This window comes from Pomacea canaliculata, linkage group LG5, assembly GCF_003073045.1.
Source record: "Pomacea canaliculata isolate SZHN2017 linkage group LG5, ASM307304v1, whole genome shotgun sequence".
Classification (NCBI taxonomy): domain Eukaryota; kingdom Metazoa; phylum Mollusca; class Gastropoda; order Architaenioglossa; family Ampullariidae; genus Pomacea; species Pomacea canaliculata.
This window is the reverse complement of record NC_037594.1, coordinates 7,629,118-7,655,616: the sequence shown is the minus strand read 5'-3', so window position 1 is coordinate 7,655,616 and position 26,499 is coordinate 7,629,118. Positions and strand designations below refer to the sequence as shown.

The 26,499-nt window shown below is 40.7% G+C and overlaps 2 protein-coding genes across 2 annotated transcripts; both read left to right on the top strand.

Annotated features, from left to right (window-relative positions):
- Positions 1-516: 516 nt before the first annotated feature.
- Positions 517-6,353, top strand: LOC112564297. Its single transcript, XM_025239007.1, has one exon. It carries the CDS (start codon positions 1,961-1,963, stop codon positions 4,298-4,300), a length of 2,340 nt encoding a protein of 779 aa, XP_025094792.1. The 5' UTR covers positions 517-1,960; the 3' UTR covers positions 4,301-6,353.
- A 13,570-nt stretch (positions 6,354-19,923) lies between these two features.
- LOC112564600 (putative cytochrome P450 CYP13A4) lies at positions 19,924-26,490 on the top strand. Its single transcript, XM_025239527.1, has 12 exons — positions 19,924-20,283; positions 20,608-20,757; positions 21,112-21,208; positions 21,481-21,606; positions 21,728-21,822; positions 22,109-22,260; positions 22,562-22,692; positions 22,841-22,984; positions 23,246-23,389; positions 24,036-24,127; positions 24,318-24,461; positions 24,964-26,490. Exons 1-12 carry the CDS (start codon positions 20,225-20,227, stop codon positions 25,202-25,204), a joined length of 1,575 nt encoding a protein of 524 aa, XP_025095312.1. The 5' UTR covers positions 19,924-20,224; the 3' UTR covers positions 25,205-26,490.
- Positions 26,491-26,499: the final 9 nt, after the last annotated feature.

Genomic DNA, 26,499 nt, shown 5'->3' with positions numbered 1-26,499 from the left:
TTGACGATACTTGCGTGTGAAATGGGGGTATTCACACCCCGATTAAAAAAAATAGGAGAGTTCGGTAATACTTTGAGCTAAATATTTGTTGTTTACATTCAGTTGCTGGGTCTCGGCGCCCCAGATAAACCCTTCCCCACGCCCCTTATCCCACATGAATAGGGTTCTGTGGTTAAGCTCAGTTGACTAGCCAACCAGAAAATTTGTATATTAAGTTTGTTTCCTGTGAAAGTTGTGGTTGGGGTGGTGGGGAACAGGAAACGACAACGGATATAATGGGGAAACGTATACACTCAAGCGCAAAAAACGCACAAGAAAGAAAGAAGAAAAAAACTATTGTTGTTGGATGAAGGCAACTATTTTTGATTAGCAAACAAAAGAGTTAGAACATCTAAGTGAGAGGTGTTTTTATAACAGAAGTTGCCTTAATAAATGGGAAATGTTATACAGACGGAATTTTGAAGAAATTGCTGATATCAAGACTGATGGGAGATGTGTCTAGAAAAAAAAAATTTGCTGTCGTCTGCTCACGAAGTTTCAGCAGAGAGCTCTCTGGTTACAGTACATTGTTTTTCTCCAGTGTTTTGTGCAAGTCAGCGTTGGGTATTTACTTGTCAAAGGAAAACAAAAACTTTGGCTCCTCGCATCTCAGCTGAAAGCAGAACTGTTCAATAACATCCAAAATTGCTTCCACCTTGAGGTGATTTTACTAATGTGGGAGAAAAAAACCCCTGCGGAGAGATGTCACATACAGAAAGTGTCCCGAGAGGAATTTTGAACCCTGAGTTTCTCACTGCAATGGTGACAAGCGAGTGTTTTAACCTCTACACTACCGAAAAAAGAAGCTGTCAAATTTATACCCTGCTGCGCCCTGCTGGGCCGTGACGGACACCAGACATCTTCACCTTCCGGAGGGTTAGCGAGCGCTGGTGTGCGTGCCGATCCCCAGACCGTGACGTCAGTATGTGCGCGCCCATAACTGTCGTCTAAGACCCGCCCTTCTTTTCACCTCTCTCGTCAAGTTGACAGCTACTTTAGAGGATTCAAAGCCAACAAAGATGGAAAATAAGTAATTGCAGTTTAATGGTCAGCAGTATGGTTAGCCAGAGACGACACTCTAGAATTACTTTACTTAACTTAGTAGAACTACTGTCAAACTCTAGAACATTGTGCTGGGGTGTATTTTGGGGGAACGTTTGTTAGTCGGTGAAAATCTCAGTGCGCAGGCGCGCCTTACTACACAAGCGAGTGACGTACATAGGGGACTGGATTATACCGCGCTGCTGTGTGTGGGAAGTGGGAGGTGGGGTGGACCACTGCCATCCATTTCCCACTTCTCAGCCAGCACCCCTCTTCCGCTTGTTTTCTCCGCCCTGGCCTGTTGAGACTAGATACATGCGCTAAGTCAACGCCCGTGTTTTTAACCTCACAAATCAAACAATCGAATTACGACACGCATCCGTGTGCCTTGACGCCTAGACAAGACTTATATATGACATTCATTTCTTGGATGAAAGAGGACATTAACATGGACGCACCCAGCGACAGGTTTACAGAGCACACCCTCTGGTGCGTGTGTGGGTGTGAATATATATAAGCGGCAGAGTCGTGTTTTCAGCCATGGACGATGTGTAGAGGACGAAAGAGCCATGCAAGAAACAGTGCTTAGATGTTTGTACTTTGCTGTAGGCTCTGGTGTTAACCCAGACATGAAAAAAGATGATTTAATAGAAACAATGAAGAGTTGTAGCTATCACTTAGAGTTGTGAAACAGGTGCTGTGATTAAGAAGGGGTTTAATCTTTTAAAGAAAATACACTTAAAATCTACAGAAGAATTTTCGAAGGATTAAAGAGTCACTGTTTGTCCTGTGAGTGACTGGCTTTTAATTTCTTTCAAGAAGGAGGTCTTGTGAGTAAAACATTCGTAGCGTTGACGCTGAAAGTCTGTACAATCACAAGATGAACAGAACAGGGAGGGTGTTCCTCTACTTCTCGGTGTGGGTATTCCTTGCACTCGGCGCCGTGATTCTCAACATCTGGAACATAGACTGGACCCAGACACACATTGTCCAAGGCGTCATCATCATCATCGTTCTCGGAGTGTTGCAGGGCTCGGTGCTGGAGTTTCCGGTGCAGACCATCGCCACCCTCATCATCGGTGGTGAACGGCGCCACAACGAACGCGCGTCAGCCGATAACCTCACCCTTGTCCTCAACTACAACATCCTGGCGCTGAGCAAGGACGACATCGATGAATGCTTGCACACCATGTACGAGGCCTTTATGGGCAACCTCTCCGAGAACATCAGCGCCGTCCTCGTCAGCGCCACCGGCGACGAGGCTCTTAAGAAGTACGAATTGGAGGTGCGGGACAACTATCGGGCTCTCATTTATGATGAGCTCTTCCGCGAGGGCCTCAACTATGCAGCCGGCGACAGGTCGGCCGTAGACCCGCTGCGCCTGCAGCACGTGTGGAGTAAGTACGACCACATCGACCAGAATGTCTTCGCCCGCGAGTACCTAGACGGTGTCTGTGATGAGTTTGCGCGCGAGTTCATGGTCGTACACCGGGTCAGCCGCGTGCTGCGCAAGTGTGGACAGTACCAGGACCTGATGTTGCTGTCAGAGGGAGACGACAAGGCTTACACCTACACGGACGCTGCCTACTATGGACGCCACGCCCGCCCCTACAACCAGCCACTCTTCCATCAGTCGCCCGACGTGGACAACATCTTCCTGCGTAGGTTTGATTACACATTGGTGCTGGACGGTGACACAGGGGTGACGAAGGGCTCCGTCTTCGATCTGCTGCAGGTGGCCGCCGCTAACCCCGAGCGGGGAATCATCCAGCCGGCCATCAAGCTGCACTGCACAGGCACAGACACCATGTTCATGCACATGGAGGCCATGCGGCAATCCATCTACGAGCCTATGACCAACGCCCTGACAGCCCTGCTGGGGCAGTCGTCCTTCTTTGGCAAGGGGCTCATCAAGAACAGTGTGTACATCGAGAACGTTATCGGCACGCGAGAAAACGTCATCGAGCGCGTCCCTATAGATGTGCTGAGTCACGACACGTTCGAGGCGGCGCTGCTGCGGCCCCTGTACTGCGGCTCCGTCTTCCTGCTGGAGGCCCCCTCCTACAACTACGTCAGCTGGAACATCCGAGAGCGCCGCTGGAACCGCGGAGAGGTGTTGCTGGCTATGTACTTCTGGAAAAACGCCATCGGGGTGCCGATGCGCTGGATACAGAAGACCCTGCAGGGCAACAAGTTTGTGCCCATCAAGCTTCGGACCGAGTCCAAGCTGGACTTTGTGACGTCGTACATCGCGCACTCAGCGCTGCGCCAGATGTTTATGAAGCCCTTGCTGCTAATCTACATCATCATCCACTACCGTACCAGCCTCGTCTACCGCTGGGCCTCCATCATCATCATTATGTTCCTCGTTCTCATATTCCCCAAGTTCGCCACCTGCAACCGCTCCAACTACAAGTACGTACTGCTGGAGACGCTGGCATCCCTCGTGCAGTTCACCCCGGACTCTCTGGTCGGTTGTATTCGCATAGTGCGGGCCATCCACGCCAACCTCGTACTAAACGCGAAGTGGGTACCCCAGCGAGCCGTGGAGGAGCAGTTCAAGCAGTCCAATCCCTTTCTCTCGAGCTTCAAGCACCTGTGGGGCTATTGCGTCTTTTCTGTCATCGCCATAGTCCTTGTGGTCATCTTCGTCTCGGAGGCCATGTTAGGGTTGATAATGCTCGTGACCCTTTTCCTTTTACCTTTGTACACTGGGTTCACGTCCTTGTCGCCCGACCTTCGTTCTTCCAGAGCTCTTGCACAGAGGAGACAGAACCTGGAGCAAGGTGCGGTTAACACTGTCTCCAAACCAGACGGAAAGTCGCAAACGGGAGGCGTTTCTGCTTTCGCTAATGTTGCTTTTGTTTCAGAAGCCACACCTTCCTTTGACCTTTCTGAAGGTTACTTTCAGAGATTGCAGCCCACTGCTCCTCCACTGTATCCACAGCTGGACACAGTTTCTACCTTTGCTTTCAACACGAGAACTAGCGACGAAGTATTTCCACATGGTGTTCAGACTACTTCCGGCGAGCTCTTTTCAATTCCTTCAGGAGATCCCATAAACTCACAGAATGCGTCTACTGGAACTTTGAATTCAGATGGTCCTGGAGGCCAAATACAGACCTCTTATTATATCACACGTGCAAACCCAAATGAACGATTAGTACATGTTTCTCCACCCGTTCTGTTATCGGAGGTGTCTACCTGGACACACTTATAGTCATGTAACATTTTTATTAACATTTTATAATTCCATAATGTATGTGACAATGTTTATTATTTTACTAAGATGTTGTTTCGCTCTGAGCGCATAATACATGTCAAACATGGAAAATATTGTCTCTATAAGAGAGCAATGTCTTAAAACGGTTTTAAGAAATGAATATCACATGCTATATTAGGATAGTTGTTTTTTTCTGTCACTTTATCGGCAATTTAAAATGTTTCGTTTATTATCCTTAAAAAAAAAAAACATGGGCCTAATGGATACGGCTTTTGGATCTAATGAATCGAAAATTTGGGGTTCCAGTCCCATTCATGTCGAAAAATTATTTTGAGGATAAAATGAAAGTGCTCTCTGATGTGGAGCAGAAGGGCATTGGTTCAAGGTCTGTTCTGTAGTTGGAAAATAGGACGGAATGAAAGAGTTGGTTTAGACCTAGACTCAGTGAACCACGCATGGATCAGTAAGCCATGAATGCCAAAATATGAAACCCTTTATCACTTTCTTTACATATTACCTATTTAAGCATGCTGTACATGAGATAAAAAGTACAGACATATATAAAAATTGATGGTAACTGATTTTTTTCTAATGTTAATAAAATACGGCTTTGGGGTCAACACATAGGTAATAAGCACCTTTACAAATTTTTAAAATAACTTATGTAAAAGATGTTATTTATTATACGAGACATATATGACCAACAACTACTTTGCACTTCTACTCACCTGTGATCCTCAGAGTCTTTCGTGACGATGATGTCGTCTAGCAATGTCAGTATTTTTAGGTTTTTAAAATGTTTTCATTGACGTCTCGCGCAGGCGCGAGTGTGCGTGTGAATGTGTGAACTTGTGCATTTACGTCTACATGTAATAATGAGAGCAACAACGAGGAGAGAGGACATAAGGACCGAAATGAACTGTATCTGGAACCCTTCAAGGTTCTGGAATTTCATGGCAATCACATGCTAAAGAAGTATTAAATTATTTTGAGACGTTTTTACAACTCTAAGTCATAAATTATTCATTAGTATTTATTACTATTCCCGACATCTAATGAAATCCGATTGTCTTGTGATGGTTGCTGTTATCAATTATTTATTTTTTTACTATGCAAATATATTTTTTCTGCCACTAAGAAAAAGAAATGACAGCATGGCGGAGGCATGTTACTTTCACCAACCAGTCATGTATATTAGCCCCATTCTGTCACAATTATATTCTTAGAAGATTACTATTTTAACGTATGCTTTACGTAAGTGCAGATGTGTGTATATGTTTGTGCGTGGGGAAATAGGGAGGAAGAGAACAAAAATGTGTATGTGAGAGAGAGAGATGAAGAAAATAAGCTGCCCCCGTTTTCTATTGTTGTCACTAGAGTTTTAAAACACGTTGTTGTTAATGCTCACTCCACCGAAACAAACTGTACCAAACGATATTTATTGTTTCACAGAGCTGCCACAATGGCTGCTGTGTTTATTTAGTCTTTCAAGTTCAATCACGTGACAATTCCATTACTGCTCACATTACCAGGTGCTATTAAAGAAAGCCGTTTTTCTCTTGATGTCTGCTTAAAATGTGATGAACATCTGAGTTAATCAAGTAGGTTTTATATCCATATACCAGTTTTACAACGCAACCAAAATATCGAACAAAATATTTTTTTGGAAAGTGTCTGCAATTTGGTTCACATTGTTTGTTTGAGTGTGTGTGGGTGTGTGTGCTCAAATTCAGAGGGCAAAGCCCGGCCGAGTGAAGCTTGCGTCATTTTAATGAGAGGGTTTGCCGAAGCAACAGCCCTGAAGACAAATGAAGTTCAGGCTTACCTGCCCGCACCTTAGTGACGTTGACATCCGCAGTTGCGCATCTCATCCTTTGTGCAAACAAAGATCTAAAGTAAGTGACGGTGTCCCTAGTTCCGCAAAAAGAATGACAATGCTCAGGGAAGGATGGTATGCGCAGGTGCTCCGGTAGGTGGTGGTGGATGGGGGATGAGAGTGCGCCCCCTTCTCTCCCTTGACAGTGTCCTGGAACGAGCGTTCTCCTGCTGACAAAAAAAAAAAAAGGTAAATCCTTGCGACCTTTGGGCGACTTGCAATTTTGAGGTGCGTTGTATGGGTGTGTGCCACGTGGGCTAAAATGGGAGGTGGGCAAATTACGACTATGTTTGAACCTAGTAAGGTAGTGTCTGCATCCGCCGGACCTCCCATAAGGACGATGAGAAAAAGATGAATGGCGTCGACCTCGAAGACGTTGTTGTTTTTGGTGGTGATGATGATGATGATGACGAGGACAACGAAAGTGGGTGGGTCATCGGAACTCCATTATGGGGAGTTGGGAGAAAGCGGTAAGCGCACACGTGCACAAACATCACGAATAAAATGTACCGCTGTTCGAGATTCTGGTGCTAAAAATATTTTCGATGACTTAACGATGACACGGGAGACACGAAACCTATTTGCATGAGTCGCTGTAGCGCTCTGCTTTTGTTGATGAAGGAAATAAAGGAAGGGGAGATGAGAGACAGCTGCTTATGTCATTCTAATAAAAAGGACATGGTCGATTGGAATGTTAAATTGGAACGTCTTGTTTTTATTACATTAATTACGAAGTTCTTTCTGTACTTATCGTCAAACTAAGTACACATGCTGGGTAAATGCCACCCTCCCTTTTTGTCTTCTTTTAGTGGGAGGTGTGTAGTTGATAAAATACGGAGGGAGTGAACATTGGGCGCAGACATTTTAATCCATGGGATAAGCTGCAGAGTTCCTTGCAATGTCCGGTCCACGTCCGGCTATGACGAACATAGGGAGGATGTCATGTGTGGGTGTAGCAGAGCGAATCGCAGTTTTTCTCCGAAACTCCGAACCCTCAGCATCTTTCGCCGACACCCGCCGCTTGACATGCGCAGACAATGACTCAGCAGTCGCTCTCATGATCGTCAGTGTAGAACATTCTTTCTTCTTGCCGGCGCATCTTTTAATACACTTGTGGCTTCTGTCCCATGCCTCTTCCACCCACGAAGCACGTGAGGTCATGGATGTTCTTACAAAAGACAAGGCCTTTTATTTCTCTTTCTCTGTTCCTCCTCGCCCTGCCCTCGTGGCATGTTCTTCATACTCCTCGCTTGTTCCACTTCTTTCAATCTGTGGCTGCCTGTCAGAAGTGGATGACATACAGTTAGGGTCAGAGAGATAAGATTTTATTCTGATTTTATTCAGCTTTCTTCTCTCTTTCTCACACAAATTGGTTAAATATGCACGAGGTTGGCTGGTTGTTAGAGTTGTAAGCAGTGTCATCAAAACAATGTACAAGGAGACGAGTATAACCTTCATCAAGAATAAATGGCATAAAGCCTTTCTTGTTACTTTATGACCCCACGTAAATAAACGTCCTCTGTGTGAGGGAGAGAGAGAGTCACTGCCTGCATTTTTGTCCACCATTTTCTCCTTTTTATTTTGTCTCAGAACGAATGAGCGTGAGTGACGTCAGTTTTGATGTCTGAATGCCTGTGAATGTCGTAAATAAGAATTTTGACGTCATAATAATAATGCAAAGTTTGTAAAGGGCTTACTTACACTACTATAGGAGTTGATAGGAGTTTTTAAAAACAAAGATGGGAAAACACCATATTATATTAATATATAAGTATGTATATGTGTGCTAGTTTGGTTTGACTGCTATTTGCTAGTTGAAGTAGGTTTTTTTTTAATTTATTCTCTTGAAACTAAATTGGGCAATACAGTGGAAAACTATCACTGCGACTCTGGAAGCCTACAAACGAAGCATGTAACTCATGCATACCTGTGTTGTGCGGTTGTGACATTTTGTGATTTGTTTTGCAGGAGTCTGGCAGCTTAACATATTTTTTCCTTCTTCCGGGTGAGGGGGGAGATATAAAAAAAACTGACAATGTTGCTTATCCTGTCACCCTCGTAAAAAGAATAAAGAGCGAGATCTTCCAGTGGCGGGCGAAAAGGAAATACATTTTTTAGGTAAAACTTTAGACATTTTTCTCAGAGGAGTATTTTCGGCAAACTCCTTGTCCATAATTACTGTGTTATGCTGACTGACATTTGCACAAATTACCAGGGGTTGAACTCTTGACTAGCTTATTAGAAGTTCCGACGATAACTAAACACGACAATAGTCAATAATTAAAAACAGAAAACGACTAACAGAAATATTACAGTGTTAACTATAATAATTGTTCTTTTTATGACAGTTATTATTCATCATGACTGACAGTAACGACAGCAACTTTACCAGAACTAAATACAAGGAGAGAAGTGGCTTCTATTTACAGCTGGCTATGAGAAAGCATTACGAAGTTTGCAAAGTACATTAGATACTGAGTGGCAATTAGGATAAAACTACTAAACGGTGTCAATAGGGTGGAGGATGGGGCTGGTGTTGCAAAAGAAAGGATGTCGCTCACTCAGCAGCTTCTCCATCAGTGCGGACATTGTACCGAGACCGTTAATTGTAGTGTGGTGGTAAAGGTTAGATGTAAGAAACCACAATTTTTGTAAATACCTATTACGGAACAGTACATGTGAGAGTGAGCACACACACACTGACACAAGCATACGTCTGTACGCACGTGTCTGGTTAATTACCATTTAATTTAGCAGACATTTACCTTTATAACCAGGGAGCACAACTCTATCGTCACTTGTCACTTGTGTTGATAATTCCCTTTAGTTTGTCTCCCCTGAACCGCCAAACGCTTTTTACCTGTGAGCTCACACGATTGCCCTTCTGCCGTGTCCACAATTCACCTCCAACTGACAGTTCTTCTCTGGCTCTTTCAAGGGACCCATTTATTTACTATAAAAAATTATTTTTTAGTGTTTTTTTCATTAAGTATAAAATAATGGTTCATGCACCAATATAATTGTGTTGGTGTTCATACAAATCACAAACGACATTTCGCCTGAGTGGCAACAGAAACTTGGTTGGTGAGGAAAAAGTTCATGAGTCTATTACATAGGATGGACAACGTATGAGACATCCAAACTGGTAGATATCGCAAAATCTTGCAACATCTCACATTTAGCTAGGCCCATAAAACTGAGTATTAAAAGAGCGGTGGGAAATAGAAATCCATATCCACCCATAGTGCGAAATGGCCTTGTCAAAGCACTTTTTCCTTCCAGAAGCAACAACAACAGAAAGGCAGGACTTCGTCGGGATTTTGTCCGAGTATTCATGTTTTCTTCCCTATTCCATCATCCCTCTTCCCCGTAATGCGAAATCACCTCAAGGGAGAAGTACGTTCCTACTAAACCAACCAACCAACAAACAAACCAAAAAAGGGAGAAAGGCAATAACAATGACAATGACTATTTCCTTTATTCGGTAGGCTCGTGCCCATAACCGATGTTGGGATAGTGGGTGAGGGAATCAAGTACAAAATACAAAAATACAGTACCCTTACATAATGCATGAATATAGTTACAACATACATTAATTTGTTATTACAGAGAGGAAGGCAGATATTGAGAGAACGAACTTCAGATGTACAGAAGAGAGAGACTGTGTCGACTGGTGGTCAGCCGAGTTGTTATGGCGTTTGTGTGTACTTGGTGTGAACAATAATTATTATTACACAAACTGCATGGTTTCTTTCCACTTCTCTCTGTCTCGTCTTTACTCCACTCTTCTTTCTTCCCGCGTGTTCCTATGATCTGCACTCACTCATTATATCGACAGTACCTACCTTCTCTTTCCCTCCCTCTTCCTTTCGCAAATTATGTAACCGCGGTGCGTTAGCGCTACTGAAAAATCCTCAGAGTGAGGAATGTTACGTCAACCTTTCTTTAAAAGAAAAAGAAGGAAAAAAAATCCACGGACCAAGGTGGGGTCCCATTTCACCACCGCGGGCCCCGGGTACACCAGACACACCTGTTCCCCTACTCCCCTCTCGTCAGGTCTGCTATCACCACCGATCACTACCCCACCTCCAAGCACGTGTCTCGCTCAGCGGCCCGCCTCTCGATTGTTTTTCCACCTGCCGACATCTTGACGAGATTGTCCGACTGACCTCGACCTCCCTTGTTTTCCCGTCAACCGCGTTTTTCGCCATTTTCTTTCTCTCACTGTGAGGTCAGGGACCAAAAGGCTTGACCCAGCTCTCGGATATCCCGGACACTCCCACACATATTCTGTTTTGTTTTTGTTTTTGTTTTTGTTTTGTTTTTTTTCTCTGTAAAACTGTGTGGCCACCGATTGTGCCAGCATTTCACTTGACAGTTTTGTTTTTGCTGTTGTTGATGATGATGAGGAGGAGGAGGTGGAGGAGGAGGGAGGATGATCGACACTTGCAGATGATAGAATTTCATCATTTTTTTCCTTCACACAGTCTTCAAGACTGCTGTTCACCACATATTGCGTCAAAGAACATGCACTAATTAGTTTCTTACAAGGGATTAGTTATCCTCTGTCGCTATGTAACTATTGTTTACTGGATTCCTTATTTTGTAGCTCACATAGTGAATTTTTTCAGAGTATTTTTTAAGCTGTTGGTGTGATTGACAAAGGAAAATAATATTCGCCATCATCTTCGTTTGCGACAGGAGTGACTGGGAGGAAAACATCGATTAGCTTTTTCCTACCCGTTCTGAGACTGTGGACATATCCTGGCCAGAACAGGTACTGATGGTGCAGGAATGACAAAAGAAGCTGCCATCCGGGGCACATGCCGTGCTAAGCTTCGATCCCAACTATAAAGAGCACGTGCAGTAATAGGGGTGGAGAGGGCAGTGGTTGGGTGGATGTGAGTGGCTAATGGCGATGTGAGGTGCACATAAGTGGAGGAGTTCTGTTGAACGCTTATGTTTTTCTTTGTCTGTTCCTGTTTGTTTGTCTGTCTCTCCTCCTTTTTTACGACCTCATCTCTTTATCTTATCCCCCTCACCTATCCTCTCTTCTGTCTTTCTTTACTTCAACTGTTCACTTATCAGCTACGCATCTGGATAGTTTAAAGAATTAACTTAAGAGCATGCCTGTGAAATTTCTATGCTGTGTGATCTGTTCCTTTTGATAGAGTCCACTAAAGATTTTTCTCTTCCTCTCTCATATATATATATATATGTATTCATTCATTCTACTTAATTCCAGTTACAGTCGGACCTCGATAAGTCAAACTGAAAGGGACCCGAAAAAACATTCGACTTATGGAGTTTTCGAGTTAGGGAAAATGGCGTAATAGGCGCAGGTATTTAGCCGGGAACTAAAAATTAATTCGATGTTGGGAGGTTTTCGACTTAGGGAAGGTCGACTTATCGAGGTCCGACTGTACCAACTTGTCAACCATGTTCTCCTACATTTTAATTCTCTTTTCTTCGTTTGTATTCTTCCTGAGCTTTTTATTGTTGATAATCAACTGTTGTTCATTCCTTTCTTTGATCATTTGCTTTTTGTTTTTGTCTTTTGTTTGTTTTTTGGGGGGTTTTTTTGTTTTGTTTTGTTTGTTTTTTTGTTTGTTTGTTTGTTGTTTGTTGTTTTTTTTTTTTTTTTTTTTTGTAATTTGTTGATTTTACAGGCCAACAGGAGCAGAGGCTGCCTACTACTGGAAGTTTATAGAGATAGCTGCAGCCTGCAGGCAACCGGACAGTGATCAGTCCGTCAGGCATCTGGTGCGGAACTCCAGCTTGCCGTCTCAGTGAACTAATGTCTAATTTTATTACCTTAAGATCTGAATGGTGCGTTCGTGTGTTCTCACAAGATTTTCTCGACCTACCTGCTTACCTACATTCTCCCCTTATTAGCAAGCGCCTTTCCTTTGCAGGTAGGCCTGGCTCATATCCTGCTGGCAGGGAGATCGTTTCATATATCCCCACCCCTACCCCACCATTGCTCCTGCACCCTGAATACACGAGGTCAATACTGTAACCCTCTGACGAGGTTAATCTCCGAGAAATTTCAGACGAGAACGAATTATGTCAGGGTTAGGACACGTCGCCATTGCGACAGCCTGTACATATATTCTACCCCAGACAGACACACACCCCTTAATGTAGACGGAAACAGCATGTCGCCATGTGAGATTAAAAAAGATTTCTCTCTCTCTAGCTATACAATTCATTTTATAATTATAGAATGTATTCTATAGATATGCAGTTTATTCTAGAATGATAGAATCAGATGATTCAAACCCTATGGTGTAGAAATTTCATAACTAGTGTTAAAAATACAGTAACAATATCAGTCCTATGATATGAAAGAAAAATTAAATAATTTATTTAAGTGTTATTGATGAAAAAAAAATTCTTGTGCTTGGTCTATCAAGTGCAAAGTCAAAACATATTTTTTGACAGAGGCTGATAGGTGAGCTGTCTATACCTCCATGGTTTTTTTTTTCTATTAAATGTTTGCACATAGACCTTTAGCTCTCTTTTATATTATGATAAAGATTATTCATCCGACTTTAAAATAAGATCAACTAAATTTCTCATCATGAGTTCTGTATCATTAGTTCTGAATGTTTTCTGTTTTGGTCGTTAAAATAAACACGAAAAAGTATTTATACTCAAAATATTATTCAAATTTTAGAAAATTGTCACAATTTAGAGTTGTGTATACTATACATGAAATTCTGTTTTCTGTTTTCATAGCCTTCCCACATTTCCTAAAAACCCTCATGATGCACTTCTCCATTATACAAGATCATACCTTCCGATGCATATTTAATATTATTACTTTTATTGCATATGCTTCTTTTCTTCATCGAGAATCTCAACAGTTCAAACCATTTATTGTACAAAGTTAAGAAATGCATAATTGTTATAATTTCGTATATTTATTTTCTTGTTTTTTAATCTCTATCCTTATTCTCATTTCAAAAAAGAAACTAGCTTTCCAAAAATCATTTAAATTAAAATCAGTAAAAATCAAGCCATCTTCCCTGCTATGACATAATGTATGTTGTCACATTCATATGTCGTGTATATGTGGAACAATTCTTTAAACAGCCTATACACAACCCAGAGGAGTTGAAGCTGTTTTGTTATTCAAGTGTACACAGAGTAAATACCTGACAATCATTTTTCAATAGTTTTTTTTTTTTTTTTTATTTAATTATTTTATTTATTATTTTTTATTTTTTTTTTTCCCATATCACCTGTATTTGACGAGCCGTCGTTTCATGTGGATCGATCTGTGGAAAGTAACCTACGTTTTACATAATACAATAAGAACTTCCATATTGTGAACCTCTCTTAGATGCGACCAAAACTTTTTCACGGACATCTTTCGGTATATAAGCTCAATCTCTATTACGACTACTTCCCCAACTCGATTTAAGACCGACAGTTTGGGTTCCTATACAAATTTCCGCAAAACATTGTTTAAAAAATAAAATGCATTTTACATTAAAATGCAGACGTTGTGTCCTATATTACCACCTCCTGAAGAAATAATGTAAAACTAAATTAATTACACCGTGTCAGAGATTGCTTAATTATTGGTCCACGTGTCACTTAGACTGTGAACCATATTTTGGCAGCTGTCGACACAACCCTCACCTCAGACGAATCAACCCCGCCATGACAGTATCGTTCTACATACACATCAGATTATACCTCATTCAGTTACAGTCAAGCAGACCCAGACCCCAAATTGCTCGCTGATGACAGAAGTAGCTATTAATGCTATTTGTTACCAACAGAGCTTTGAAGAAGCACGACTCTACCTTTTCAAAGCCTTTGTCATTGTTTAAAGACCAACCTGAATGGTTGGCTTTCTTTGCAGATATCGTTAGATATATTCGATATAAATCATAACCTGTAAATTTCAGTTTCCAAAATTAATTAATTAATTAGCAAAGTACGCGATTTGTACCTGCAATCAGCTAGCGCTGCTAACGGTGTACTACGTACGTCACGCTGGTGCGCCATTCACGAGTCAACACCAAACAGAGACAGAGAATGAGCGACAGTTGGGGTTATTCAGAAGTTGAAAATCTGCATTTCTCGTGCTAAAGTAGCAGCTTTTCAAACCACGAGAAATGTAGACGGTCAGCATCCCAATAATCCCAACTGTCGCTCATTCTCTCTCTCTCTCTCTGATTGATGTTGACTGCAGGAAGGTGACTACCAACGTGACGTAGCACACTGTTACGTTGATCACAGGTGGGAATCGTAGCGGATAATTAATTAACGGATGAGTTTTGGAGGCTGAAATTTACAGGTTAGTTTTATATCGCCTACGTCTACTGATCTCTGAAAAAAACGCAAACGTTTAGGTTGGTCTTTAAAGGTTTTTATTACGTATGTATGCAAACGTTCGGTTAATGTCAAACAGGTGTCACTGCTCGGGGGCATTCAACTAGGCTGAACCTGGGTCGGTTTGACATAAGGTTCTGGGACAGCTGGTATTACGTGGGAGGTTAAAAAAAAAAACAAAAAAAAAACAACATTATATTGTAAGACTTCCTAGTTCGGGGAAGTCTGTAAGCTCGATATCGGAGTTCAGTCTCTTTGCTCGGGCATGGACCTTTGATCATGCTCAAGGCTAAGAGAGGGATTAGTGGCGATGTTTGCAGTGCAATTAACTGCACAAATGCCTGCTAAAGAAACCTGCAAAGAACTATCATTTTTCACATTATTATCTAACGAGGAAAGGTGAGTAATATTTTATTTACAGATTTTAACAACGCAATATTTCAGTTTAATCGATGTGTGCAAACGTTAATAGAAACATGGATGATGTGGTGAAAATCTCAAAATGCTACCGTAAATAGTAGCACAGTTAAAATGTACAACATTTAAATGTACAGTCATTTCTTGGTGGTTTGGCGATTTCCGTATCGCATACTTTATAGGTAACTGTATTTTCATCTATTTTCCTTTTATCAAACTATAAATGGAGGACGTACCTGTCATCACTTGACATCAGTGGTCTAGGAGGTGGGATAGGTGCTTGATGTAAACAAAATAAGCTAGAATTTTTGTGATTAAATAGTAAAGAGATCACATATATTTGTTCATCTTTTCTGTTGTGTGTATTTCTGAAATTATTATTTTCTTTTCTGAACACAAGGGTCAAAGTTTAAGGCAACATCATGGAAAGGTTTTGTTAATTTTTTAGTTAATATCTTCTATGCTTCTGGAATATGACAAAACACCAGCAGGTTATTTCAGTTAAAATATATACAGGTTGTAGTCATGCACCTAGATTCTTTTATAAAACAGGGACTGTAATTTAATCGTGTTAAGATAGTTTCAATTTCCTCAACTGGGTCAAGGGAATAATCATCATTACTTCAGATGCAGAGTTTCAGTTTAGAATAGCCGCCGTCTGGACTCAACAGAAAAAAAAAAACAAACCTGTGCTTTCTGTTAGGGGCTACCTTCTGTGTAGCAAACACTTGAATCTAGTCAATTAAATGTCTCAGCAGAAAGAAAAAGATTTCTGGGACGAATTTAAGAATTCAACAGATGTAAAATGAAAACGTATGCAACCGTACCAAAATAATCTCATGGCTGAAAAGTACCAAACTATACCAAGCAACTAATGTACATACCAAAACAACAACACAACACATATACTCTTGCCGGAATAAGCATGACCGAGCAAAAGCAAAATGAGCAAAGAAAAGCACAGTTTTAAAAGCTTTATTTTCAACATGTAAATAAATGAACTTGAATTTACAGGTGTTGGAGGTCATGGTTCCTGAAATGAAAACAGACTGATTTCAATTGCGACTTGATTTGATAAATTTTTGCATTTTATCATGACTAAAATAACGCCAGGCCAAGACGAGTTTCATTTGTTTGCTTCTGCCGAAGAAGATATCAACGATTAACAATCACATACACAGAGGAAGTCTTTATGAAGACTACAACTTATTATATTATAAGCATTTAATCTCAATGCTTCGCTTTTCGGCCTTTAAAACTAAGTGAATATTGAATGTTCTTCAGACATCACTCTCCTGTCTGTATTTCGACAAGGTCGCGTTTCTTTGGGGATTTTTAATTGGCTGATCTTTAAAATGTCCAAAGTTCTATCAGCTTTGTTCTATAAACAATTCAATTCTACAATTAATTTTTAAATTATATGGCTTGTATGCTTAACGTAGCTATTTAAAATTCTCTATAAACGAAATTGGATAATAACTTTTCAGCATAATATAGATTAAATACTTTGGTTTTACCAAACATTTCTCTGTCTAGTTATAGAATGTACTATATAATTTTAGAGTAAGTTTCATTGCCATAGAATGTATAGAATATAATTATACAATTAAAATTATATAATTATAAAATGGCTAAAGAGAGAAAACTTACCTGTTTCTCTCTCTCTCTCCATTCTGTCTGTCTATGCTAGAAGCTATCTAGACAGAAGCAGGGGAAAAAAGCAACTATTTTCTCCTCGCACTGATTATTTCAAAGTTATGTTTAAAAAAAAAAAAAACTTTCAAAGTGAAAGTTACCCAGGTCGTCGGCGCAATATGAAAAATATTTAGGTCAGGTAATCATTCCCAGTGATATTTCTTCAGTCGAAGGTAAAGGGACAGTCGAAACATTTGCCTTTATAAAATTGACTTTGTCGAATGTGACCTACTGATCTTTCGTCAATGGCTGTGCCCTATATCGAATTAATCTGTCGATATTTCATTCGAAGACCTTAGAGCTACAAAAGATACGACATAGTCATGGGAAAAAACATTAATGGAGTGAAGGAAAAATAGGTACCGCTCGAGACGTACGAAGGTAAATTCATGTGGTCTACAAATAATGCTGGGAGTGGAAAACGAAAATACAGGCCCTTCCACCGGAGTTAACGTGGGCTTTGAAACCTGAGGGGGTCCTGCTGTAACACTGGTCTTTCCAGAAAGAAAACGTTTCAGCCAGCAACACACCTTGCGATGTTGTGTACCTGTCGGCAGTTCTCGAAAGTCCTGGATCATTTAATCCCATGAAAAACAAAAATCTCTCACGTAAAAATAATAACAATAGCAAAAGACTTGTAGGAGATAAAAGTGTTTGAAAGAAGCCAACAAACATCACGACCATTTATACGCGTGTAACAAACAAACCAAAGAAAACTTGACCTTGAGCACTGAAGCAAAACATGACGTGGGACCTCCAGTGTTGACGAGGGAGTAAGTGTAGAAGTCACAGAGCAAGCAGCGTGCAACCAGGGGTAAAGCAACACGTGTTTGTTATTTAATTGCCTGTTATTTTGATCTGACCTCCCCTACTACCTTCCCACACCTTGCGAAGGTCTCCATCGCGCGCTATCAAAGACCTTTGCGTGTCAAGGCCACCAATGACGTTCACGACTGTTTGTCATCTGTGAGAAAGTTCAAAGTGTCTTGCTAGGGGAAAAAAACTAACCTTTTGTATACGTCAACGGTCACACCTGTGACGTCAAGAGCCCATCTGAAGACGATAGACTGATAACTTTTTTGAAAAGTTGACCGGCGATGATGTGTTGCAAACGTTGGTTTATCGCGGGAAATATCGCTATCATCAGCTGTATTTATCGGTCTGTCGTGCTAGTATGTGGGGTGTCTGTTCGATTGATAAGATGTACAGCGAAGGAGGTCAGGTAAGTAACACTTGTTATGGCGTTCGGCACGTGGCGCCAGTCGGTAACTATGGCATAAGGAGATGACCCCTCAGAGGTCAGAGAGGGACGCAGCGAGGTGACAGAGTCATGACTAGCCGTAACGGACATTCGCGGCCTCAGCAGATGGACGGGACAAACAGAAATCAAACAGATTTTTAAAACATTGTAACCTGGTGATCCAAATTAATACCCAACACCAATTTTTATGTAAAATTGCCATCAAGATAATTTAGTTGTGTAATTATGTAATTATCTAATTACATAATATAAAATTAAACTGACTCCAATGATTCTTATATAAAATCCAGACAATTTGGACATGGTATCTTAGATAACTACCTATAAGAGGAAATCAGTTATTAAAAGCGCAGTTGTAATTCACCAGAGTTGAAAGGATTTTTAAAATTACAATAACAATTTCAGCAAAATGACCTACTTAACAAAAATTAAATAGATTAATATCAATATGTTAAAATAATCAGAACCAAAAGCTTGCAACAATGAAAACATATGTTTTAGGCAAATATAAAATAATAAAACTATGTGTAATCATTGAAAATGCTCCAACCATCTGGAATTATTATTATGTACGACTATGTATGATATCCTGAAACAAAGCAACAACAAAAACAGTTGAGATTAGTCATCAGAGAAAGTTTAGAAAGAACACAATTATCAACGCAAATAACATTGAAACTAAAAAGCAATATGAACAGATGGCCAAGTCAATACTTATACTAAAGTAAAAGGTCTTTTAAATGAAAATGTTGAAAAAAATTGTAATGACAGTTATTAAGCATATGAAGTAAAAATATAAAGAATTTAACAACTGACATTGGACAGTAACAGTTAAACTTTCAAAAAGATTTTTTCGATATAATATGTTTGAACTCCATAGACTCGAAAAGGTTTTAACAGCTTACAAGTTTTAAAGTCTGGATTTGATGACCACTACGTGAAAAGAAAAATATCAGTCAAAGAAATCCCATAAAATCTACCTTAAATATTACCAAATATCACCACAACAATAAAGAAATAAGAAAGAGACAACAGCAACAAAATAAATTAATCATAAAAATGCATAATAATATTAAGACAAAATGAATTAATTATTATCGAACATTTTCATGCAAAAGAATTAAAAAATAAAGTTTTCTTGAAAACAAAATGTCTTATCGGCTGGTTGTGTTGAGGAACTTGAGCAGATGAAATGACAGAACTAAACTTAAAAGTTGAAGTGTTGCCATGGTCACAATGAGAGCCCAGCATGTGTAGTAAATACAAATTTGGGCAATGATGTTATAGGTGATGTAGGTATTAGACTCTGCCAGAATGACCGCTTGGAAGCAAGTGACAGCAAAAAGCGTCCACAAAAATCTGTGTAAAGGAGAATATTTTAAATTCATGACGACGACGATAATGATGATCAACCACTTATTTTTCTGTTATTTAGTCATGCGAAGAAAAACAATTTTTCTATTAGGTGTCTTCTAGAAAAAACGCCGAGTAGATAGATATCAACAAGGTGTGCTGGTATGTAAATGAGTGACTGATGTATGCTGCGCAACACACATTTTATTTACAGTTTTGGGGGTTTGTTTTGAAAGCAGTTGCCTGATGTTGATAACATGGCAAATCATCCTCATCCCCAGAAAGGGAGAGAAAATTTGTTTTTTCTAAATCGTCATCCCTTTCTAGTACGAAGATGTGATGTATAGTTCATTCCTCAACTATTTTTTCAAAGTTATCATTCTCCATGATAAATTTTTGGAAAAACTCGCAGGCGTTTTGCGTCAGCTTTTAACGATATGCGTACCGTTCACAGTTGAAGTATCACGTGTATATCTACTTACTTCAAGAGATGCTAGGGGGAGTGACTTTGTTCTGACTCGTGACCTGCTCGTGCGTGTATTCACCAATAAGGCTATCGACCTGTCTGACGCACTAGGTCACGATGATGGGAGCGATTCTGACTGGTCGAAGGACGAGAACAACAAAAAGTGGGCTTGATCAGCCGCAGGTATATATGAGGGACAAACACATCAGGCGAACCCAGTCACTCTTGCTCACGAGTATATTGTGTCTTAGAAATTACTTGATGTTGTAGCTTCGTCCTTGTTCATCTGAGCTTTCGGGTCAAAGAAAATCATATACTGAAGTACCCAGTGCTCCAGTGACACACTGTTGTTTACTGTTGTTATTTCCGCCAAGTCAGCAGCTACGTCAAGCTAGGTCAGGTCTGTAGACTGAAGTCAAATCCAGAAATACCTTGGCTGGGGACGTCCTACCGACACAACACCATCTTTGAAACAAGAACTACCTTCCTTCCAAGCAGTCCAGAATGTTCTTTACAGTGCTGCTTCTTGGCACCCTTACGTACTTCTTGGGTGTTTTTTTATGGTGAGATTATTATTGTTGTTATAAGATGTAGAAGTAGTAATAATTCAAAATCCAAGAAAAATATTCCTCTGAAAAAAACTGATACAAATTCAACTAGTAAAATTCTTGATTTAGTAAGCAAATCTTTCTTTTACGTTTTCCTTTCCTTTTTTTCGATTTATAATTGTTTACACCATTCTAATGATTATTAAACCCATATACTTGAAAATGTAGTTATCTGTCTCCAAGATTGTTTTTAAGTGAAATGAACACCGAGGTATAGCTTGGAAATTAGGAAATGAGAGTGAACCTGATGGTTTTGCATTCTTTCTAACTTTCTGACAGGCGAAGGCACCGTCAAATGTGTATCTTTAAAGAGATGGGAATTCCAGGGCCAAAGCCTAATTTACTTCTTGGAAATCTTCTCACCTTCAGAAAGAAGTTGATCAGTCAAGCGTACAAAGAATGGGCCGAGCAGTATGGAGAAACATTTGGGTAAGCATGAGATGCACTGAGGTGCAGTTTTCCATCTATCCACTCATTTCTCCTGTTTAGCTCTGCCTTCATCTGCCCTTTCGTTCATCTGTTAGTCTATCGTCTAAAAGTGTTTACGAAGTCGCGCATTAAAATGACAGACCATGACAGCAGGAACAGCACTAACAAGCTCAGCAGGACATTACAACTGACTTCATAAAATGCAAATTAAAAGGGGTCGACGACCTGAGGGAGCGGTTCGGACATGTTTACGGGCTGGTGATTAAACAAAAAAGCCTCGCAAGCGTGGAGAAAAACATGAACCGTTTGACTTGGTTCATGGTATAATATCTGGCTCTTTTCTTCCACCCCCAGGTATTTTGAAGGTCCTACACCTGTCCTGGTCACATCCAACGCCGACCTGCTGAACCAGGTGTTCATCAAACAGTTCAACAACTTCCATGCCAGAAAGGTATTTATCATCGGTTAAACATTTGGGCTTACCTCGTGAGGAGCATATCCGTTTAAACTGTAACGGATGTTTATAAGTACAAACGCGTATTGCTGTTGGGCGAGGGTAGGAGAGAGTGGAAAATTTCCGCGGTTTAGGGTTCTTCGAGTTCGTTAGGCTACTTTATGTGATGATAAGACTGACGACATTGGTAGAAGAGAGCGATAATGGTTGTCGATGGACATGGATGTGAATGGATGTTTTCATCTCACTGACTGATGTTCTGTGCACAGCTGTGGCCAGTGCAGGCCGACCCAGACCAAGATGAAGAGATTCACCTCTTCTTCGCACGGGGTCAGCGCTGGAAGCGCCTACGGTCCGCCGTCAACGCCGGGTTCACAGCCGCCAAACTTAGAAAGGTGAGAGGTCATCTTGTTTAATACGCGAGGCGACACACTTACCGTATTTGTCACTTGTGTTGTGAGCTCATGCAACTTTTTAGAAAGCTGTATTATCGTCAATCTCTGATATCGTCTGCAGATGCAGAACCAGATGAGTCTCTGTGCAGACAAGCTTCTGGAAGTTGTAGATCGAACCATCGAGGAAAAAGAAGATTGTCGGGTTGATTTTAGCAAGTAAGTACTCATTCATAAGACACTTGATTATTCATTTTACTAAGAAAGAACTCGTTGCTCATTCATCCACTTCTCGGATTTTGCTCAGCACTCATTCAGCATCCTTACCTATAGCAAAAGAGTTTCATCTGCCTTATGCGACATATGTCATCTTACTGATGAAATATGACGTGAAGAATAATTTACTTTAGCAGCCTAATCATACAAACTCTATCCTTTTCGTATTCCATATTAAAAATTAATAATAGAAATAATACACAACGGTGTGTCCCCATTTTATTTTCAGATTGTTCCGACAGTTAACTTTTGACATCATAGGACGCAGTGCTTTGGGGATTGACAGCGATGCTCTCCGGGATCCACAGTGCGGATTCATCAAACATTGCGAGGATGTCATTGAAGACACGACGAAGCAGCCGGTGCTGTACACCCTGGGATGTGAGTGGCTTGTGTTGATCTTCTAGAACATGTCTTGCCCTGTATGTTTGAGTAGACTGACTCGGGACTTGACTCGCAAAAGAGAATAGTAACATACTGTAGCAGCTACAATGTATTAGCCACGAGGTCAGACATCGATAGTCTGCTATTTGGCTTCTTAGTCTAACAAGCACTGATGAACTGAACGCGCGCACATACACACACACTTATTTTTTCTCTCTACCTTACAGGAGAACACAGGCGCCTACGTACCTTTTCAATTTTATCATATCTAATAGCATTTCTTTTTATATTTTTTCAGTCTTGTTTCCAAGTCTGAGCAAACTGTGGATAGCTATCTACAAGTTCATGCACCACATTCAATTCAATCCTGTGTACTGGATAGAGGATCGCTTGAGAGCCTGGGTGAAAGCTCGTAAAGAATCAGAAGAGGTTAGTACTCACTGTTTGTATGTACGCGTAGAGTAGAGTGCATTGTATGTGGATATGCATGTAAGTGCATGGATCTTTTCCTACCTGTATCTTTCTGTTCTTTTTTTAATAGACGACATCTTTATTCTGTGACTTATTTGTCGTGCAGCGTACTGATGATCTGCTGCAACAGATGCTGGACGCACGCTACCCCGTAAACCGCCATCAAGACCTGGATACAACCCACCAGCCTCACATTGACGAGAACGGCAACATTAGCAAAGGCCCGCTGCTCAGATCCCTCACAGAATCAGTAAGAAACATAACTTTGACTGTACTCAAATAATGTATAGTATTAGGCACTATAGTCTACATTTTCCATGCAAACACTCCAAACTTTTGAGTAAATAACATATTTAACTTCTTTCGGTTGATATTTATAGACAACGTAGTTTTGAAAGATTTTAATTTCTACCGCACAAATTACATTTTTCATATTTCATCGTCATCATGAATTTTTCCTTTGGCATTTTTCAAATTTGTATATTGACCATGCGCATTACGCTGTTCGCAGGAGGTGATCGCACATTCGTTGCTCTTCCTTCTGGCTGGCTATGAGACGACCAGCAGCACCCTCTCCTACATTTTTTACGAACTCGCACTCCACCCGCACGTGCAGGACAGGATGCGCCAGGAGGTCGTGGACGTTCTCGAAGATGTAAGCTTCAGTTCACTTCCGTTTATTATCCTTATCTTTTCATGAAATCCTGTGAAATACGCCATATTTATCACCATGGGCCATCTTTTTCACAAATACTGAGTGAACATGAAGCAATATTCCTACTTCCTCAAACACCTCCGTGAACACGGGGGTCCAGTGGCGCGACGGTTAGCATCTGCCTGCACTACAGTGAAAGTTGGATGTTCTGGGTTCAGCTCTCGTCTCGGGGACCCTGTTCTTTCTCTGCATGTGGCATCTGTTTACAGGGCTAGCTGCCTTGCCTTGATATAAACTTAGTTGCTGGCTTGGCGTAAAACACTTATCTCCCACATCCGTTAACAACACAAGCAGCCGAGCAGATCATCTTTCCCAGCAGGCTGTTTACGCAGTATCCCATTCATAAAAGCCATAAAGTAGGTGACATACATCACAATTTTCGACAGGCACAAACTGGTCAACATGTTTACTTCGTCAGTTACATCAACTTCGAGAGAAAACGAATTGGCTTTTCAGTCAGCTGGGGTCGTGTTTTTCTATCTGTTGTTTCTCTGGTGCTTCTGTGTGTGTGTGTAGGAGCAAAAGAGAATTCTGGGTAGGATAGAGAGTGCATCACATTAAATCTATACCTTTCTTATTTGTGCAGGATGAAGAACCCACTTATGACAACATTCGAAACCTGACCTACATGGATATGGTTATCTCCGAAACCCTCAGGAAATATCCACTTGCTAGCATGTGAGTTTCAAAGACAGAAAAGTCAAGCCTTCCACATACAATTACAACAAATAGTCTCCCCATGCCTACCACCCCCGCCTTTCATAGCTTACTTACGGATCAGTCTTGATGAAAATTGAAAGATTTGTTATAGACTTCCCTATTTTTACAGCTGTTTTTATCGTCGTTATTTTTATTTATTTATTTTCAGTGTGGTGGCCAGACAGTGTCAGGACGCTTGTCAGATTGAGGGCATCAATATCCCAAGCGGTATGCTTGTCCAGGCCAACTTGTGGACACTACACCAAGACCCGAAACACTGGGGTCCTGACTCAGACTCTTTTGATCCCCTCAGGTGAGACTGGAATATTGTATTCTAACTCTATTTATCAAATTATTACCTTAATCGCGAGTTTAAATTATTTAATACATTTATCTTTTTTTTCATTGGTTATTGCTGAGATGCTAAAAATAAAACAAGTCTATTAAAATAAAAGAAAGCCAAAAGTTTTACGAATAATCACAGTAAATTTTCCACCCTCGCTCTACCCTCACCCTCGAGCCGGCCATAACGAGAAAGACGTGGTAATCATTTTATTCTACTAGGTGGCTTATCGGTTAATCCTATCCTTTTGTGTTTCGTTATTTGCTTTATCTTCATATGTAAAAAAAAAAAACAACCAAAAAACAAAAACAGCAGCAACAACATAAATTGCTTGTGCATGTCTTGTCTAAGCCGTGCTAAGACAATATACAACTGTTTATATACCTGTCGTCCTCTTTATACTGGTTTAGATTCGATAACGAGCTAAGTGTGTGAAGGTTCAAATCTTAAACTGAAAATGTTGTCTTGACAGGTTTACTTTGGAGAAGAAAGCTGAGAGACATTCTATGGCTTTTATGCCCTTTGGAGCCGGGCCGCGGATGTGCATTGGGCAGCGTTTTTCTATCGTGCAGATGAAAATAACGATGGCCAAACTTCTCCGCCGATACAAGATCGAGCGGACCTCTGACCTTCAAGTTCCTCTGAAGCTGAAAGAGGGCGCGGCGATTCTTCCTATCCACAACATTGCCCTTCGAACGGAGCGGATTTCCTGAGTGGTTATCGGTCATCATCGCACGACAGAAGCCAAACATGCCATTCACTGACTGTTCCATGATGCAGACGGTAGAAAATGTTGGTACAGTGGTGTTCTTATGTGAGAACTGCAAGTGTGCAGAAACCGTCGGCCATAGGGTGGCCTCACACTGTATGACTAAGTCGAAGCATGGGAGTCCAGATTTATGCATTTCAAGCTAAAGATCTGAACTTGCGAGGAGGTTGAAACTAGACAATGCAATGTTATTTATAATCCTGTGTTCTAGTCCTGTTTTGTGAAAAGATGCTCTGTGAGTGCTGATGCTGGTTTATTCGTCAGTCACTGCTGGGACAACGACGTGAACATTGAGAGCTGTTTTCTTTTGTTTCTAGTGATTACGAAATGCCCGGTGACCAAACTCAGTCTTTAAAGAGAGAGTTTGCTGAGTTGTTAGTGATGAGCGATTGTGCATCGTAATTAAAATAATATGCTTGTTGCCAGGTAGCTATTTTGGTGCTGGTCAAAGAAAATATTATACGCAAAAGCTTTACCATTGGGATGCTAAACATGGTAATATTAATGTTTTGTACAGGATGAAGGACTATGTGGGTAAGATGAGTATTGTTATTTATTATATAACCCAACCATGCGTGTTGTTCATATTTGTCTTTATTCACAGTTACATGAGGTTTTGTGGAGGGTTAGAGTTACATTGTGCGAATGACTGACCTTTAAAGTTGTACTCGCAAAGACAACTAGGGATGCGTGTCTTGTTTTTGAGTAAAACCACAACAGCTAAGCTATCAGTGTCGACACTGTACAAGTGTTTTGCTGTCGAGCTATGTAATCAGAATTAATAGGACAAAGACCTCATTCTACAGTTGATACTGTCGAAGCTTGTTGCTACTGACTAACCAAGATTCTATCGCCACACCAAGAATTATCATCCAATCATCATGATAAAAGCAGCATAAACATCTACGACTAAAAGCAAGCTCTGTGCATTCCATTATTGCTTGAACAATTAATTATCTTAATTTATTATCTTCCGTCCACTTTTACTCCTGTGTTGTCTGTATTGGTGAGTGAAAAGGGTACGTGAATAAAAGGAAATACTGGTGATTTGAAAGAATGTGTATTGCAAATATTTATTGCTTGTGTACGACTGAGACTAATAATGGTTACTTTTGATAATGGTCCAATTGGACACTGTGTGGATACTTGTTTGACTGGCTTGACGAATTGGCAATGTATTGATGGTTATTCATGTCATTGCGAAAGGCTCAATAAACAGCATTATTTTCAGATGGCTTT

Bases quoted from the DNA above. Each gene is read 5' to 3' on its own strand.
- LOC112564600 (XM_025239527.1), top strand. From the start codon at position 20,225: ATGTTCTTTACAGTGCTGCTTCTTGGCACCCTTACGTACTTCTTGGGT. The intron at 21,607-21,727 runs GTGAGAGGTCAT...TATCGTCTGCAG, and splicing joins CAGCCGCCAAACTTAGAAAG to ATGCAGAACCAGATGAGTCT. The intron at 22,985-23,245 runs GTAAGAAACATA...CGCTGTTCGCAG, and splicing joins TCAGATCCCTCACAGAATCA to GAGGTGATCGCACATTCGTT.
- LOC112564297 (XM_025239007.1), top strand. From the start codon at position 1,961: ATGAACAGAACAGGGAGGGTGTTCCTCTACTTCTCGGTGTGGGTATTC.